The sequence below is a fragment of the Saccopteryx bilineata genome, chromosome 5, assembly GCF_036850765.1.
Source record: "Saccopteryx bilineata isolate mSacBil1 chromosome 5, mSacBil1_pri_phased_curated, whole genome shotgun sequence".
NCBI classification, from domain to species: Eukaryota; Metazoa; Chordata; class Mammalia; order Chiroptera; family Emballonuridae; genus Saccopteryx; species Saccopteryx bilineata.
This window is the reverse complement of record NC_089494.1, coordinates 62,083,126-62,098,110: the sequence shown is the minus strand read 5'-3', so window position 1 is coordinate 62,098,110 and position 14,985 is coordinate 62,083,126. Positions and strand designations below refer to the sequence as shown.

At 37.8% G+C, this 14,985-nt stretch overlaps 1 protein-coding gene across 1 annotated transcript in view; it reads right to left on the bottom strand.

Moving 5' to 3' along the window:
• OLA1 (Obg like ATPase 1) overlaps nucleotides 1-14,985 on the bottom strand; it is a 196,264-nt gene that overhangs the window by 165,565 nt on the left and 15,714 nt on the right. The window contains exons 3-4 of the mRNA XM_066232462.1: nucleotides 5,500-5,643; nucleotides 175-302 (exon numbers count right to left, since the gene is read on the bottom strand). Coding sequence (XP_066088559.1) covers nucleotides 175-302; nucleotides 5,500-5,643 — 272 coding nt within the window. The remainder of the gene's footprint in view (nucleotides 1-174; nucleotides 303-5,499; nucleotides 5,644-14,985) is intronic.

Sequence of the window (14,985 nt, the reverse complement as noted above, 5' to 3'; positions counted from 1 at the left end):
TCTCACATGGAGATTACAGTAAATAGCATTAAAGTCACAAAGAATGACTCCATGATTCATCTTGTGAAACAAAGCAAATCTTCTATTAGTCATTTCTAATTTTATTTGAGCTATAATGGAAAGAAAACATTGATCATAATAAACTAAATCCGTTAAATAAACAACTATACTTACGTGTTAGATGAAAGATTCCATCACAGGCACTAATATGAGATAAAAAGGCATTTCCCAGGCCTTGTCCATTATGAGCTCCTTTTACAAGACCAGCAATATCCACAACATTTAGAAAGGCAGGAATTTTGCTGAAAAAACAAAAGATGGTTTTATTATAAAACAGTACTAAGAAACTATTTATTAACCAAATGGATTTTTCAAACATTTTACATGAATTCTTTCCTTTCTAAAACAATGTTTAGAATACTCTTCATTTATGATTTTATAAATGAATACCAAAAAAATAAATAAATAAGCAATAATTTTTTTTTTTTTTTGTATTTTTCTGAAGCTGGAAACGGGGAGAGACAGTCAGACAGACTCCCACATGCGCCCGACCGGGATCCACCCGGCACGCCCACCAGGGGCGATGCTCTGCCCCTCCAGGGGGTCGCTCTGCCGCGACCAGAGCCACTCTAGCGCCTGGGGCAGAGGCCAAGGAGCCATCCCCAGCGCCCGGGCCATCTTTGCTCCAATGGAGCCTTGGCTTCGGGAGGGGAAGAGAGAGACAGAGAAGAAGGAGGGGGGGGGGGTGGAGAAGCAAATGGGCGCTTCTCCTATGTGCCCTGGCCAGGAATCAAACCTGGGTCCCCCGCACGCCAGGCTGACGCTCTACCGCTGAGCCAACCGGCCAGGGCCGCAATAATTTTTTTAATACATTGACTTTCTTACCTAGGAAAATCAAAAAATTTATAAGGCAGAGTAGCTGTTTTTAATGCGTCTGTAAAGATTAAAACTCCTATTAGTAACTTTACTATCCTGTTCTATTGGCACACACACACACACACAAAAGCAGTGAAGAACATTTCAAGAGTATACTGATACAATACAAGGTAATCATCATAGAATGAACCAAAGTATGTACTTTGAACCAGGCATTGGACAAAATGCTTTACATGCATTATCAATTCAAAATACAAAACAATTCTATCAGGTAGGTGTTATTTATTAAACCTTTTTTACAACTTAGAGGAGTTAAGAAACCAGGTGCACACAGGATCATTTAGTAAGTAGTGATAGTTTGGGATTCAAACTATCAGGATATTCAGGATATTTGGGTCTACCTTTAATCACCATATATTTAGATTATATAGCCAAAAACCACATGTAATGGTGTGACCCAGTTATTATAGTAATAACCTAGTTTTTAACAACAGCAAAAGAATTAGATATACAAAATAATCTTTGCTTTGCTCAAAGTAAAGGCAAAGTTAACACAGTAGAGACCAAGTTAGGAAAACAAGTCAGCCATGTAGAAATACAGATTAAAGTATATGAGTAAATAAAGCAATTTTCAATGTCATATGACAAAGATGCATGATAAAAGGTATAGCTACTTATGTATTCTTTGTTTGTTTTCAAGAGGATTCATTTTTCAAAATGTCAATTTCACCACGTGATCAAATAGAACATAAAATTTCCACAAAATACTTCCCTATTATCTGCACGGAAAACGAGTGCTTTAAAAATGTTCATTGCAGCACTGTTCACAGTGGCCAAGACATGGAAACAAGCAAAGTGTCCCTCAATAGAGGACTGGATAAGGAAGATGTAGTACATATATATAATGGAATACTACTCAGCCATGAGAAATGATGACATAGTGCCATTTAAAACATGGATGGACCTTGAGAACATTTTACTGAGTGAAATAAGTAAATCAGAAAAAGCTAAGAATGATATGATTTCACACATAGGTAGGATATAAAAATAGGTAGGATATAAGAATGATATGATTTCACACATAGGTAGGATATAAAAATGAGACTCATGGACACAGATAAAAGTGAGGCAGTTACGGGGGGCGGGGGGAGTAAAAAGGAAAACTATACAGTGATGGAAAATGTTTTGACCATGGGTAATAGGCACACAACACAATCAACAGTTCAAAATGCTACAGAAATATTTACCTAAAACCTATGTACTCTTATTGATCAATGTTACCCATTAAATTTACCAGTAATTTTCTAAATAAATTTTAAAGAATAGAAAGAAAAATAATTATTCTATAAAATAATTTTATGCAAATAGAAATTACTTAGTAATTGTTATCAGCAAACCCACAGAAAAGATACATAAAACGTGGTTACTTTTTTTTTTATTGAATATTGTGGTTGCCTCCCCAGCATCCTCTGCCCCCTCTCTGGGTAACTAGACTAATTTTCATTGGCAGCCAGCCATATGTCCACAGGGTATCAACAGAGCTTTGGAGAAGCTGGCTCTATCTTTAACTCTAAAAGGGGAGCATGTAGCTTAGGCCTATACTAAGCAGTTTAATCTCACCCCCTAGGCACAATTAATGATTCTAAGACCTTCACCTTGCCCCATTTGCCTACAAAAACTGAAAGAGAGGTTTGTCATTCACTGTTGGTGGGACTGTAAAGTAGTACAACCATTATGGAGGAAAGTATGGTGGTTCCTCAAAAAACTGCAAATAGAACTACCTTATGACCCAGCAATCCCTCTACTGGGTATATACCCCAAAACCTCAGAAACATTGATACGTGAAGACACATGTAGCCCCATGTTCATTGCAGCACTGTTCACAGTGGCCAAGACATGGAAACAACCAAAAAGCCCTTCAATAGAAGACTGGATAAAGAAGATGTGGCACATATACACTATGGAATACTACTCAGCCATAAGAAATGATGATATCAGATCATTTACAGCAAAATGGTGGGATCTTGATAACATTATAAGGAGTAAAATAAGTAAATCAGAAAAAAACAAGAACTACATGATTCCATACATTGGTGGAACATAAAAATGAGACTAAGAGACATGGACAAGAGTGTGGTGGTTACCAGGGGTGGGGGGAGGGAGGACATGGGAGGGAGGGAGGGAGAGAGTTAGGGGGAGGGGGAGGGGCACAGAGAACTAGATGGAGGGTGGCGGAGGACAATCTGACTTTGGGCGAGGGGTACGCAACATAATTTAATGACAAAATAACCTAGACATGTTTTCTTTGAATATATGTACCCTGATTTATTAATGTCATCCCATTACCATTAATAAAAATTTATTAAAAAAAAAAAAAAAAAAAAAAAGAAAGAGAGGTTTGCCAGAGGGAGTTAGCAGGGTTCTTGAATAAAAGTCCATCAGTGGAAATGGCCCACACAAGGAGAGAGATCGAGTGGGGTTAGAAGGCAGCACAGTAGTAGCCAGGGCCTGTCCAAGCAAGGCATGTGGGCAAGAAAGGAGCCCAGCAGTAGCCAAAGCCCAATCCAAGGTTCAAATCAGGAGACAACCCATTAGGGAGGATCAAGAGATTGGCTACCTTATAAAGGTACTGAGCAAATAGCACATTATTGGGACACCTGAAGAAATCTAAATGGAATATGTGAATCAGATAATAATACTGGATCAATGTTAATGTTCTGATTTTGATGGGTTTTCTGTCATTATGTCGAAGAGTGTCTGTATTTAGTAAATACAAACGGAAGAAGTAAAGTATAATGTCACATCAAGTCTGCAACTTATTCTCAAAGGTTTGGAGAAATTTACATGAAGGATATATAAGCATTCTATGTGTAATTTTGCAGCTTTTATAAAAATTTGAAGTCATTTAAAAATAAAAAGTTTTTTAAAAGGACACCAAAGTCACCTTGAGGAACTAATTTGGGGATATAATTTGAGCTCTATTCAATGAGTGGGACAGATCATAACCAATTGAGTAACACTGATATGAATGAATACATGAATAAAGAAAATGCTTCCTTACAGCAGAATGTCATCTAATAAATGAAGAAAAATTGATGGAATTATAAAATCACCATGTGACAATCACCATAGAAATAATAAATTTTAAAAAAATCAAGGATGACAAAACTAGTGGATAAAAGGTGGAGAAGTAAATGAATTTGGTATATATTTTGTGGTTAGAATTCATAAGAATTGCTGAAAAATCAAAAGCAGGGGAGAGAAAAAAGATGAATCAATAATAAACCTTGGGTTTTGACTTAAGCAACTGGGAAAATAATAATGCTATTTAATGAACTACAAAAGTCTTGAGGAAGAACCAGTGTGACACAGGTAGAGTAAAATGAGGAGGTCTAGGTTGGATGTGTCAAGTCTGAGGGACCTGTTTAGTCATCCAAAGTGTCAATATCAAGAAGGCAGTTAGATACAGCCCTGGAGTTCAGAATAATTCAGGGTTGGAGGCAGAAACTTGGGATTTATTCAAAGTAGTGAAAAACTAAATTAAACTAAATTCTCTATGGTAGGGAAAGAAAGTGTATATTCATATAATAATTATGATTTATTTTTTTAATCTAGTGAAATATTAATAATAATACCCCAAATAAAAAAGCATCTTATTTCTGTAAGTATGTGTGAATATAATCAGGAGAAAATATGGAAAAATAAACCTCCAAAGTATTTATTATATCAAGGTAAAACTATTGACAATTTTTACTCCTCCTTTTATACATTTCCATATTGTCTGAACCTCCTACAATAAACCTGTATTATCTTATTTTTTCTAATTAAAGAATATATGCTTGCTATAAAAATTTCAAATACAGCGGAAAAGAAGTGGCCCTGGTTGGTTGGCTCAGTGGTACAGCACTGACCCAGCGTGTGGAAGTTCTTGCTTCGATTCCTGGTCGGGGCACACAGGAGAGGCGACCATCTGCTTTTCCCTCCATCCCCCTTCTTACTCTCTTTCTCTTTCTCTCTCTCTTGCTCTTCCTCTGCCACAGTCATGGCTTGACTGATTCAAGCTCATCGGCCCTGGGCACGGAGGATGGCTTCATCAAGCCTCTGCCTCAGGTGCTAAAAAATAGCTTGGTTGCGAGGGGCCCCAGATGGGCAGAGCATGGGCCCCAGATAGGGGTTGCCAGGGGTATCCCAGTCAGGGCACATGTGGGTGTCTGTCTCTGTATATCCCCTAATCTCACTTTAAAAAAAAAGAAAATAAGTAAAAATCACCTAAAAATGCCATTACGCAGAGATAACCATCAATTAACCTGTGATCTTCATTTCATATATTATCCTATGAATACACACATACACATATAATTTTACATAAATGAGATCATATAATACAGATTAATTACACCCTCTACTTCACACTCCCCAGAAAAAATTAACTGCAATGTTTAACAACCAGATGTATCCTTCTTCACCCTTCTCCATTCTCTATTTTACTTTGTAACTGAAAATAATAATGCTACATTAATTTTGGGAAATAAACCTCTACATGATTTTAAATATATCAGTTACAGATATCTACTCAGTCTATAGAGAGCCACCAAATAAACAGCAGCACAAACATTCTCTTACCTTGCTGGTTTGTGGTACTGGCAAAGAAATTCAAACCTGTCATCTGGCACAGGTACTCGGCTCTCATTTGGATCAATGGTGCAGAAGGGGAAGTTTTCTGCTGAAGCCTGGCTATTGGTTAATACATTGAAGAACGTAGATTTCCTAAAGTGAATAAAACCAATTGAATCAATTCTTTGACTAACACTGATAAAATTTATATCTCACAGTAATTTCAATGCTTGAGTAAGATCCATGAGGATTATCAAACCAGTCTGGAAAGGGGGTAGACAGGAAGAATACATTTTTACTAACAGAAATTAATGAAATTTATAGCAATGCAGCTCAAGATTTATAATTAGGCTATGTTTCTATCTCAGCCTACTTGGAACCTGAAACGCATTTTCCCAAAGAATCTTTGCTATAAATGTTAGCCAGCCCCATATCACACCACAAATCTATTTAATTCCTAAGGTGTCTGGTAGTACCAGTTTTATTACTTCACCTATATCTGATATAATCTTTTCCAGCATAAATGTAGATAGGTTTGTATCTAGTTAGGTAAATCACTTCCCAAGCATTCTGAATTGTGAACTAGGTGCTGTCTAATAGGAAATGGCAGGTTGGAGTTCAGACTCCCATCTCAGTATTAGTACATGAAAATTACTGCTAAGTCTAGAATTATGCCTTGTGAAAGTAAAAATGTGAATTTGTCAAGGTATAACAAAATTTTTAAATCTATTAATAATGAATAAATTGTTTGACATTTTTCTAATTATTTTATTCTTATCAGATAATACATGCTCAGAGAATGCCAACTCATATTAACACCAGCTACATTTTAAAAACTATTAATAATTACAGTGCCAAAAATCATAGATTAAAATCCAAAACAAAATGGAATTTTAAAAAGGCTTATTGATCTGTTTTGTACTACCTTTCAACTCCATCAGTAATATGTGACTTTTCCTTGTTCCAGAAATAGAAATGTAGCACATATGAGAATTTAAAATTAAAATTACTATTATATATATATATATTTTTTTAAACTAGAACAATTGAGAAAGTAGTTAAAAACTATAAGAGAATTGTGAGACAGGTACTTGCTAACTCTAGCTAGACATGATTATGTAAAAATGCTTACACATAGACCAAATTTGATAAAGTGAGAGAGATTTCTGAATAACCCCCAACCAGGATCCACCCAGCAACCCCCACCTGGGGCAGATGCTTGAATCAACCAAGCTATCCTAAATGCCTGGGGCCAACACTCAAACCAATCGAGCCACTGGCTGTGAGAGAGGAAGAGAGAGAGAAGGGGGAGAGGGAGAGGAAGAGAAAAAGAAACTGATGGTTTCTTCTCACATGTGCTGTGACTGGGAATCGAACCCGGAATGTACATACACCTTGCCAACCCTCTATTCACTGAGCAAACTAGCCATGGTCCCAATAATTTTTTAAGGTAAAAATGTCTTTTTTTTTTTACTTTTTTAGATTTTATTTATTCATTTTTATTAGAGAGAGAGGGGAGAGAGAGAGAGAGGAAGAGAGAGAGAACAGGGGGAGGAGCAGGAAACATCAACTCCCATATGTGCCTTGACCAGGCAAGCCCAGGGTTTTGAACCGGCGACCTCAGCATTCCAGGTCGATGCTTTATCCACTGCGCCACCACAGGTCAGGCTTTTTTTTTTTTAATTTTATTTATTCATTTTTAGAGAGGAAAGAGAGAGGGAGAGAGAGGAGAGAAAAACAGAGAGAGAGAAGGGGGGAGGAGCTGGAAGCATCAACTCCCATATATGCCTTGACCAGGCAAGCCCAGGGTTTCGAATCGGCGACCTCAGCATTTCGAGGTCGACACTTCATCCACTGCGCCACCACAGGTCAAAATGTCTTTTAAGATGAGATCTAAGCCTACATTCATCAGAAGAAATTTAAACATACTACAGTTAGCTCATCTGATTTAACTCTTAAACCAAAGAACCAGTCCTTTAAAAAAAAAAACAAAAAAAAAAAACTCTAAGAACCTTATAAGAGTAATGAACAAAAGACAATAATTAAGGCTTATTTAAATACTACTGAGAATGTTTTGGAAACTAAATACTTAAAACTTGTGCCTACCCATACATCTTTAAATATTGCTCTTATATCACATTCAGACTAAATATTTCAGAAAAAAAAGTAGAATAAATTTAATAAAATAGCCACTTAAATCATTACTGGTTTAGAGCATCATTGGTCAAACCAGTAACCTGCCTATAACAGAATCAGCTAAGAGTGTAAAAGCATGTATCACTAGGCCTCTTTCAAGACCTGATATAGGTCCCAATATTTCAAAAATATCTCAGGTGATGCAGATGTAAAGTCAGATTTTAGAACTCTTGGGTAGATTCAGACTCAGCTAACAATTCAATGAATAATATTGGCTGTTGTAGAATTTATACCAGGCAACCTCTAAGCCTGGTAACAATCCCAGAACTCTAGGAATGATAATTTAGAATAAACTATTAATTTCTAAAGAGCTAGGTTTTAATTATCAGTGCTGTGACTGTTAATATGTCACAGTACTTATTTTAAAATAATCTGTATATTTATGAAGTTATTGTTCATCTACCTCCAGAAAGATGCTAAACCTTAACACAATTTTAAAAATTAACACATACAATGAGGCAGATAATTTTTAAAAAGAGAACTCACATTCAGACTATAATTTGTAAATGCCATGTCCATTAAAAATAAATAGAACTTCTTGGAGAAATGATTAATTCCAGGTCTAGGACCAGAAATATACAAGATTAGTCTCAAACGATTTTTCCCAGGAGAAAACAAAGAAGCTATTATTGGCCATAGAGTTCTATCAAAAGCACTCTGGAGCTAACAAGAATAGGCTCATTGGCCAAAATAGATCAATCTCAGCATCAATAAGAACTACAACACATTGTAACAAATCAATTTTCAATCGGGAATTGGTTATCAGTGTATGCAGAGTGCTGATTTAAATTAGCAGTGGATTTCCAACTGTGCCAGGGTGGGTTATGCCCACCCCCTCAGACATATGTTGTTCAAGGGTCAACAGTAACTTTTATCCACAAGTTGTTAATAATACTCAACAAAACAAAAACCCTCTCTGGTCATCTTTTTTTTTAAATTTATTGTGTTTACATAGATTCTAGTGTCCCCCCAAATGCATCCCCCCCATGTTCCCCTCAACATCCCCCTTGCCCTCCTCCCCCCAAAGCCTATACTTCTTCCCTCCAGGATTTGTTTTTCTGCTCTATAACGCTGTGTTATGTGTATATACTTTCACCAATCTCTTTCCCTTCTCTGATTCCTTCCTATCATCCCCTTTCCCTCTGTCGGTTTTCCCTCTGGACCCTTAGATCCCGCTTCAGTCTCTATTCTGTTCCTCAATTCACATCGTTCATTGGATTCCTCAAATGAGTGAGGTCATATGATATTTTTCTTTCTCTGCCTGACTTATTTCATTAACATAATAGTTTCCAGGTCCATCCATGTTGTCACAAAAGGTAAGATTTCCTTTATTTCATGGCCCCGTAGTATTCCATTGTGTATATGTACCATAGCTTTTTAATCCACTCGTGCACTGACAGACACTTGGGCTGTTTCCAGATCTTGGCTATTGTAAACAATGCTGCCATAAACATGGGGGTCCATTTCTCCTTTTGAATCAGTGATGTGGTGTTCTTGGGATATATTCTATTCCTAAAAGTGGAATGGCTGGGTCAAAAGTCAGTTCCATTTTTAATTTTTTGAGGAATCTCCATACTGTTTTCCACAGTTGCTACACCAGTCTGCATTCCTACCAGCAATGCAGGAGGGTTCCCTTTTTCCACATCCTCGCCAGCATTTATTATGTGTTGTTTTGTTAATGAGCGCCATTTGGCTGGTGTGAGGTGATATCTCATTGTGGTTTTAATTTGCATTTCTCTAATGATTAGTAGCGTTGAGCATTTTTTCATTTGCCTATTGGCCATCTGTATGTCCTCTTTGGAGAAATGTCTATTCATTTCTTTTGCCCATTTTTGATTGGATTATCTTCCTGGTGTTAAGTTTTGCAAGTTCTTTATAAATTTTGGTTGTCAACCCCTTATCAGACGTATTGTCGAATATGTTCTCCCATCATGTGGTTTGTCTTTTTATTTTGTTCATAGTCTTTAGCTGGGCAAAAGCTTTTCAGTATGATATAGTCCCATTTGTTTATCCTGTCTTTTATTTCCCTTGCCCGTGGAGATAAATCAGCAAATATATTGCTGTAAGTGATGCTAGAGAGCTTATTGCCTATGTTTTCTTCTAGGATGCTTATAGTTTCACAACTTACATTTAAATCTTTTATCCATTTTGAGTCTATTTTTGTGAATGGTGTAAGTTGGTGGTCTAGTTTCATTTTTTTGCAGGTAGCTGTCCAAGTTTCCAATCACCATTTGTTAAAGAGGCTGTCTTTACTCCATTGTATGCTACTACCACCCTTGTCAAATATCAATTTTCCATAGAGTTGCGGGTTTATTTCTGGGTTCTCTGTTCTGTTCCATTGAGCTATATGCCTGTTCTTATGCCAGTACCAAGCTGTTTTGAGTACAATCGCCCTGTAGTATAACTTGATATCGGGAAGTATGATACCACCCAGTTTATTCTTCTTTTTCAAGACTGCTGAGGCTATTAATGTTCTTTTTTGGTTCCATATAAATTTTGGAATATTTGCTCTATATCTTTGAAGTATGTCATTGGTATTTTAATAGGAATTGCATTGAATTTATAAATTGCTTTGGGTGATATAGACATTTTAATGATGTTCATCCTTTCTATCCATGAACATGGTATATGCTTCCACTTGTTTGTATCTTCCTTGATTTCTTTTATCAATGTTTTATAATTTTCTGAGTACAAGTCTTTAACTTCCTTGGTTAAATTTACTCCTACATACTTTATATTTTGTTGCAATAGCAAAGGGAATTGTTTTCTTAATTTCTCTTTCAGACAAATCATTGTTGGTGTATAAAAATGCCTCTGATTTCTGAGTATTAATTTTATATCCTGCCACATTGTTGAATTCATTTATCAGGTCCAGTAGTTTTTTGACTGAGACTTTAGGGTTTTCTATGTACAGTATAATATCATCAGCAAATAATGATAAGTTTTACTTCTTTTCCAATTTGGATGCCTTTTATTTCTTCTTTGTCTGATTGCTGGGGCTAGGAACTCCAGAACTATGTTGAATGACAGTGGTGAAAGGGGGTACCCCTGCCTTCTTCCTGATCTTAAGAGGATTGCTTTTAACTTTTGCCCATTGAGTATATTGGCTGTGGGTCTGTCACAGATGGCCTTTATCATGTTGAGGTATGTTCCCGGTATTCCCACTTTGCTGAGAGTTTTGATCATAAATGGGTGCATTTTATCAAATGCATTTTTCTGCATCTATTGTATTATCATGTAGTTTTTCTCCTTCCTTTTGTTTGTGTGATGAATCACATTGATTGATTTGCAAATATTGTGCCATCCTTGCCTCCCCAGAATAAACCCAACTTGATCATGATGTATGATTATTTTCATGTATTGCTGGATCTGGTTTGCTAATATTTTGTTGAGAACTTTAGCATCTAAATTCATCAGGGAAAAAAAATTCATCAGGAATACTGGCTTACAGTTTTCTTTCTTTGTGTTGTCTTTGCCTGGTTTTGGAATCAGAATTATGCTTGCCTCATAAAAGGAGCTTGGAAGTCTTCCCTCCTCTTGAATTTTTTGAAATAGCTAGAGAAGACAGGAGTTAATTCTTCTTTGAATATTTGGTAGAATTTGCCTGTGAAGCTATCTGGCCCAGGGCTTTTGTTTGTTGAAAGTTTTTTGATAACTGTTGCGATTCATTTGTTGTAATTGGTCTGTTTAGGTTTTCTGATTCTTCTAGATTGATTTTTGAAAGATTATATGTTTCAAAGAATTTGTCCATTTTACCTAGGTTGTCTAATTTTTTGGCATACAGTTCTTCATAGCATTTTCTTACAATCCTTTGTATTTCTGCCGTGTCAATTGTTACTTCTCTGCTCTCATTCCTAATTTTATTTATTTGAGTCCTCTCTCTTTTTTTTGGTGAGCCTCGTTAAAGCTTTATCAATCTTGTTTACCTTTCCAAAGAACCAGCTCTTGGTTTCATTGATCCTCTGTATTGTTTTTTTAGTCTCAATGTCATTTATTTCCACTTTGATCTTTATTATTCCTTCCTTCTACTTCTTCTGGGCTTTACTTGCTGTTCTTTTTCTAGTTCTTTTAGTTGCACGGTTAAGTTATTTATTTGAGGTTTTTCTAGCTTCTTAAGGTATGCCTGTACTGCTATGAACTTCCCTCTCAGGACTGCTTTTGCTGTGTCCCATAAATTTTGAGTTGTATGCTCATTTTCATTTGTTTCAAGGAAATTTTTGATTTCTTCCTTGATCTCATTGTTGACCCATTCGTTATTTAATAACATACTGTTTAGTTTCCACATGTTTGAGTATTTTTCAGTTTTTCTCTTGTAGTTGATTTCTAGTTATATGCCATTGTGGTCAGAGAAGATGCTTGAATGATTTCAATCTTCTTAAATTTGTTGAGACTCATTTTATGCCCTAAAATAAATTGATTCAGTGCATTGATTGGCAAACCACGGCTCACAAGCCACATGTGGCTCTTTGGCCCCTTGAGTGTGGCTCTTCCACAAAATACCACGTGCAGGTGCTACCTCGGTAAGAAATGTACCTACCTATATAGTTTAAGTTTAAAAAATTTGGATCTCAAAAGACATTTCAATCGTACTGTTGATATTTGATTCTGTTGACTAATGAGTTTGCCAACCACTGATCTAGTGTGTCCTTTAAGTCTGCTGTTTCTTTGTTAATTTTCTTTCTTGAGGATCTATCTAATGATGTTAGTGGGGTATTGAAATCCCCTACTATTACTGTTGATCTCGTCCTTTATGTCCATCAAAATCTGCTATATAGCCTGACCAGGCGGTGGCGCAGTGGATGGAGCGTTGGACTGGGATGCAGAGGACCCAGGTTCGAGACCCCGAGGTCACCAGCTTGAGTGCGGGCTCATCTCATTTGAGGAAAAGCCCACCAGCTTGGACCCAAGGTTGCTGGCTCCAGCAAGGGGTTACTCGGTCTGCTGAAGTCCCGAGGTCAAGGCACATATGAGAAAGCAATCAATGAACAACTAAGGTGTTGCAACGCGCAATGAAAAACTAATGATTGATGCTTCTCATCTCTCTCTGTTCCTGTCTGTCTGTCCCTGTCTATCCCTCTCTCTGACTCACTCTCTGTCTGTAAATAAATAAATAAAAATACAACAGATTTTAAAAAATCTGCTATATATATTTTGATGCTCCTATATTAGGTATATAGATATTTATAATGGTTATATCTTCCTATTGGATTGCTACTTTTATCATTATGTAGTGATCTTCTTTTTCCCTTACTATAGCCTTTGTTTAAAGTCTACTTTATCAGATATAAGCATTGCTACCCCACCTTCTTTTTCATTTCCATTTGCATAAAATATTTTTTTCCGTCCCTTTACTTTCAGTATGTGTATCTTTTGTTTTGAGGTGGGTCTCTTGTAGACAGCATGTGTCCAGGTCCTGTTTTCTTATCCATGCAGCTACCCTGTGTCTTTTGATTGGAGCATTTAACCCACTTACATTTAAAATTGTTATTGATATGTAGTTGTTTATTGCCATTTTATTCTTTAAAGCTACATTCCTCTTTTACTAGATTTTTCCTCCCTCTTTGTTCTGTTTACAGCAGACTTCTTAACATTTCTTGCAGCATTGGTTTGGCTGTGATGAATTCCTTGAGTTATTTTTTGTCTGGGAAGCTTTTTATTTCTCCTTCAATTTTAAACGATAGCCTTGCTGGATAAAGAAGTCTTGGTTGTAGGTTCTTCTTCTGCATTACTTTGAATATTTCTTGCCATTCCCTTCTTGCCTCAAGTGTTTCTGTTGAGAAGTCAGATGTCATCTTTATGGGGGCTCCTTTGTAGGTGATTGACTGCTTTTCTCTTGCAGCTTTTAGTATTTTTTCTTTATCTCTTAGCTTTGGTATTTTAATTATGATGTGTCTTGGTGTAGGTCTCTTTGGGTTACACTTTAAGGGGATTCTCTGTGCTTTTTTAACTTGTGTGACTTTTTCCTGCATCAGTCTAAGGAAGTTTTCAGCTATGATTTCTTCAGTCAGGTTCTCTATCCCTTGTTCTTGCTCTTCTCCTTCAGGAACCCCTATTATGCAGATGTTGTTTCTCTTGTTTCCTCTCTTACAGCTTCCTCAGACCTTTTGATCCTCTTTTCTTTTTGCTGCTCTGCTTCCGTGCTTTCACTTATCTTGTCCTCTAAATTGCTGATGTGATCCTCTGCTTCATCCAGCCTGCTTTTAATTCCTTCTAGTACAGTCTTCATTTCTGATATTGTTTGTCATTTCTGATTCTTTTTTATTATTTCAATACCCTTTCTGATGCCAGCTATCTCTTTATTTTAGGGCTCATTTTGTCCATCTATTGTTGTTCTAAGATCTTTGAGCATCCTAACAATCATTATTCTAAATTGTGCATCTGCTATCTTGTTTATTTCCATTTCATTCCATTCTTTTTCTGGGGATTTCTCTTATTAATTCATTTGAACTTCTCTATCTTCCCATTTTGTCTCTGTATAGACTAGAAACCACTCTAACTATGGTTGTTAGGTCCTGAGCTGATGCTCTCCATATCTTGCCGCTGGATGTACCAGCCCTACACCTTTCTGGCCAGAACCTGGTGCAGATCAGTAGGGGTCACTGCTTTTGACTGGCCCATAGTGTCCTTGGAACTACAGGCAATCCAGAATTTGTGGCTGCTTCTGCTGGGCCCTGGTGCTTTAGTAACTATCAGCAGTACTCCTAGCTTGCTTTTATCTACTCTTGGGCAGTGTTTGTGGCCCCTCTATTCCTGATGGGAGGTCTTTCCACTGGCCCCTGTCTCACTCTGGCTCCTCAGGCACTCGGCACCAGTGCAGGCTCCCGCTGCTCTGCAGGTGTGGGGGACTCCTTGCCTCACTGGGCTGCTCCAGGCTCTGCCCCCTCGGGCATGTGGGACGCAATCTTTCGCAGTGCAAGCCGCCAGGCTCCACCCTCTGCAGGTGCAAGGGCTGCCTCTCCCAGCTCCACCCCTGTGAGCCTGCCAGAAGCCTCTCCAGGCTCCGCCCCTCGCCGTCTCTGCACGGCTACTGGCTCTACCCTTGCTGGCACCCCTTGCTGAACTCCACTTCCCACAGAGCGTGGGATGCCTCACCCCAATGGGGTCCACCCCATGGGCACTAGGGAGGCCTCACTCATGGGTGCCAAGAGGCCTCTCTGATTCCGCCCTCCACAGCCACCGCAGGGGCTGCCTCCCTGGGCTTCATCCCGACTACTGCGTGGGCCAAGCGCTGCCACCACTACCACAGCCGGGCCTTCCCACCCTTCAAAGGATACTACTCAGCAGGTTGAGGGGGGAGGT